This window comes from Octopus bimaculoides, chromosome 20 (assembly GCF_001194135.2).
Source record: "Octopus bimaculoides isolate UCB-OBI-ISO-001 chromosome 20, ASM119413v2, whole genome shotgun sequence".
Classification (NCBI taxonomy): Eukaryota; Metazoa; Mollusca; class Cephalopoda; order Octopoda; family Octopodidae; genus Octopus; species Octopus bimaculoides.
This window is the reverse complement of record NC_069000.1, coordinates 9,015,423-9,018,420: the sequence shown is the minus strand read 5'-3', so window position 1 is coordinate 9,018,420 and position 2,998 is coordinate 9,015,423. Positions and strand designations below refer to the sequence as shown.

Below are 2,998 nucleotides of genomic sequence, written 5' to 3'. Positions count from 1 at the left end.
TGTAGAGATTAAAGATCTGTGATAAATTCTAAAATAAGGGGAAAGGAAACTTGCTGGCTGACAAACAAAAAGTGAAATAATGAAACAACTAGGACAGTATTGATATTGTTGTGGTCAAAAAGTGCTTCTTTGGGGGAGTAAGCAGAGAGGTTTCTTTTTTCAAAGTTTCCTCATGTTTATAAACATGAATTTATGTATCTATGCAGATGCAATTCCTCCTTAAGTATATTTTATAAATTATATAAATTGTTTGACAATTGTGTCAGATAAGTTCTGGAGCCAACACTAATAGCTCTTTGATAACTTTTTTTTTTTTGACAAGATAGTTATGAAGAAGCAGAAGAGAAGGAAAAAGAGAGGGTGTTGCACATACAAGCACACACACACAGCCGTACACACTTGGGGGAGTGTTATTTCTCTTGGGAAAGAGGGCAAAGAGAAAAAAAAACAGACAAGAAAAGATACATAAAAAATATGTCTTATGTAGTAGGGAGAGAGAGAAAAAGAAAGAGAGAGAGGGCTGACTGCCGATTGGGGGTGGGAGTATGAAGAGAAGGAAGAATATTTTGTATGGCAGGCAGAGCAGAGTATATAGGCATATGATGGTGGTGGTGGTTTTCTGGGTCTGTAGAAAGTGGAGTGAGTAAGAAAAGAGAAAGGAAGTAATGAGTGAGGCAGAAAAAGTGGGGAGAAAGACAGAGAGAATGAGAGAGAAGTTGGTGAAGGGGGAAAGAGAGAGAGAGAGAGGAACTGAAAATGAGAGAAAGAGAGGTGTGAATAAGGAAAACAGAAAGGATAGAAAAAAATGAAGAGATGACAGTAAAAAGGAGAGGGTAAAGAGACAGTAATGGACTGAAAACGATGAAGGACAGAGGAGGGGTGAGAGAGAAAGGGAATAAAGAGGAGCCAAGCTACATTAGGGGGTTTCAGTGAGTGTGTGAAGCAGAGGGAGGTAGTGTGCTAATTCTGAGACAATAATAGGGTGCACTAGTGCAGTGAGACACCAGTGCACCGGGAAGGGAAGAAGTTGTCTTGTGACAGTCAGTAAGCCATTGAATGAAAGGGATAGTCCCTTACAAATGTGAGATGTAGGAAGGGTGTAGGGAACCAGGAATTAGGGGAAGGAAAAAAAAAATACAGGACCTTATAGATGGAAGATGTAAGAAGAGAAGACAGGGAGAATAGGATTAAGAAGCCCAGTTACAGTACCTTCGTGGTACAGAGTGGAGACATTGGTTGCGAGTGAATCAGTAAGGTATGGGAGAGTCCCTTAAAGATGGAAGAGGGGTGGGTTAGGGAACAGAATGTGTATGTGTTTGCATTGTATGATGACCAACAGCTGAATGTGAAGGGTGAAACTGTATTGAGGAAACCTTATTAAACAGTAATATATATATGGGACTTAATACAAACCTTTGAAGCAGGAGGGAGAATAGCTAAATGGTGTGTGTGTGTATCAATGTATGTATACATAATGTGTGCCTCTGTGTGTATACACCAATGTATGCATGTGTGTGTGTGTGTATATCTATATATATATATGTTTATATTATATACTTTCATACTGACCAGAGTTCGGTAACCAATGTTTCTCTCTATTCTATATGCCTTTAATAAATTCTTTAGCACAGTCATTATTTCTATTAAGTCAAACATTCCTTTGGTTTTAATTGTCACCCTAATTACCACTAATACCACTCCCTTCATTATATTATAGGTATACATAACAATATCTACCCATCCATCCATCTATCTATCTGTCTATCTATCTGTCTGTTTGTCTATCTATCTATCTGTCTGTTTGTCTATCTATCTATCTGTCTGTTTGTCTATCTATCTATCTGTCTGTTTGTCTGTCTATCTATCTGTCTGTTTGTCTACCTATCTATCTGTCTGTTTGTCTATCTATCTATCTGTCTGTTTGTCTATCTATCTATCTATCTGTCTGTTTGTCTATCTATCTATCTGTTTGTCTATCTATCTATCTGTCTGTCTGTCTGTCTATCTATCTATCTATTCATAACTTAGGCGCACAGGTGCACCCATATATGCAGTATTTTTTTCCCTTCAGCTGCTGTCTATATTCATTTACCAATTTAGTGTAATCCCCAGTGAGATATATTCCTGGTACTTTATGCTAACATCTGGAAATTAATTGAACTTATTTAATTTTGTATACAAAGTTGGGGGAGGGCGGGGGGTACATTTCTGCTCATATACATACTTATATTCATTCGTTCATTACACACATACATTCAGGTAGGTATATATATGCATATATACAGTCATGCATTTTTATCTACATACACACTCATTTGCAAGTATATGTGTATATTCATATGAGGGGGTGCTGAAAAGTTCCTGGCTTAGGGTAAAAGAAAATACGACTAAAACCCTTCAAGACAGCATCCCAGCATGGCCGCGGCCAAATGGCTGAAACAAGTAAAAAGGGAAAGAGAAAAGAAAAAGGACAAGCAGGAAACTATCTTTTCCTACCTCTTTCAGCCTCAACATAGCTTCCACACAAATCATTTCTTTGCCGGAGACACAGTCGTAATTGCAACTTCAAAACATCTGTATATCCAATTTTTAAAGTGTTATTCTTCATTGGCAACAAAGTTGTGTTGCACCACAAAGATTCGATTTGTCGATCAATCAGTAAACTTGCACAGCAATCGTACTCCGATTTCACTATAAACGTTATTAGTTTTGTTGATTCGTAATACTTTACATTCACTGGTACAGGAATAATAATAGCTGAAAATAATAGAGGTAGGTATGAAAATTGTAACGGAGAGAGAGAGAGAGAGAGAGAGAGAGAGAGAGAAAGAGAGAGAGAAAGAGAGAGAGGATTAGTTCAGTGGCTGTGTGGTAAGAAGTTTGCTTCCCAACTACATGGTTCTGAGTTCAGTCCCACTGTGTGGTTCTGAGTTCATTTCCACTTGGGCAAGTGTCTTCTATCATAGCCCCTGGGCTAACCAAAGACTTGTAAGTTGAT

The 2,998-nt window shown here is 38.0% G+C and overlaps 1 protein-coding gene across 5 annotated transcripts in view; it reads right to left on the bottom strand.

Annotated features, from left to right (window-relative positions):
- Window positions 1-2,998, bottom strand: part of LOC106874759 (uncharacterized) — a 259,055-nt gene that overhangs the window by 109,788 nt on the left and 146,269 nt on the right. For 4 of the 5 annotated variants that reach the window (XM_052974950.1, XM_052974946.1, XM_052974948.1 and 1 more), the window contains exon 14: window positions 2,497-2,757. The exons of the other annotated variant lie outside the window; for it this stretch is intronic. In XM_052974950.1, the coding sequence (XP_052830910.1) occupies window positions 2,497-2,757 (261 nt within the window). The remainder of the gene's footprint in view (window positions 1-2,496; window positions 2,758-2,998) is intronic. 5 annotated transcript variants of the gene reach the window in all.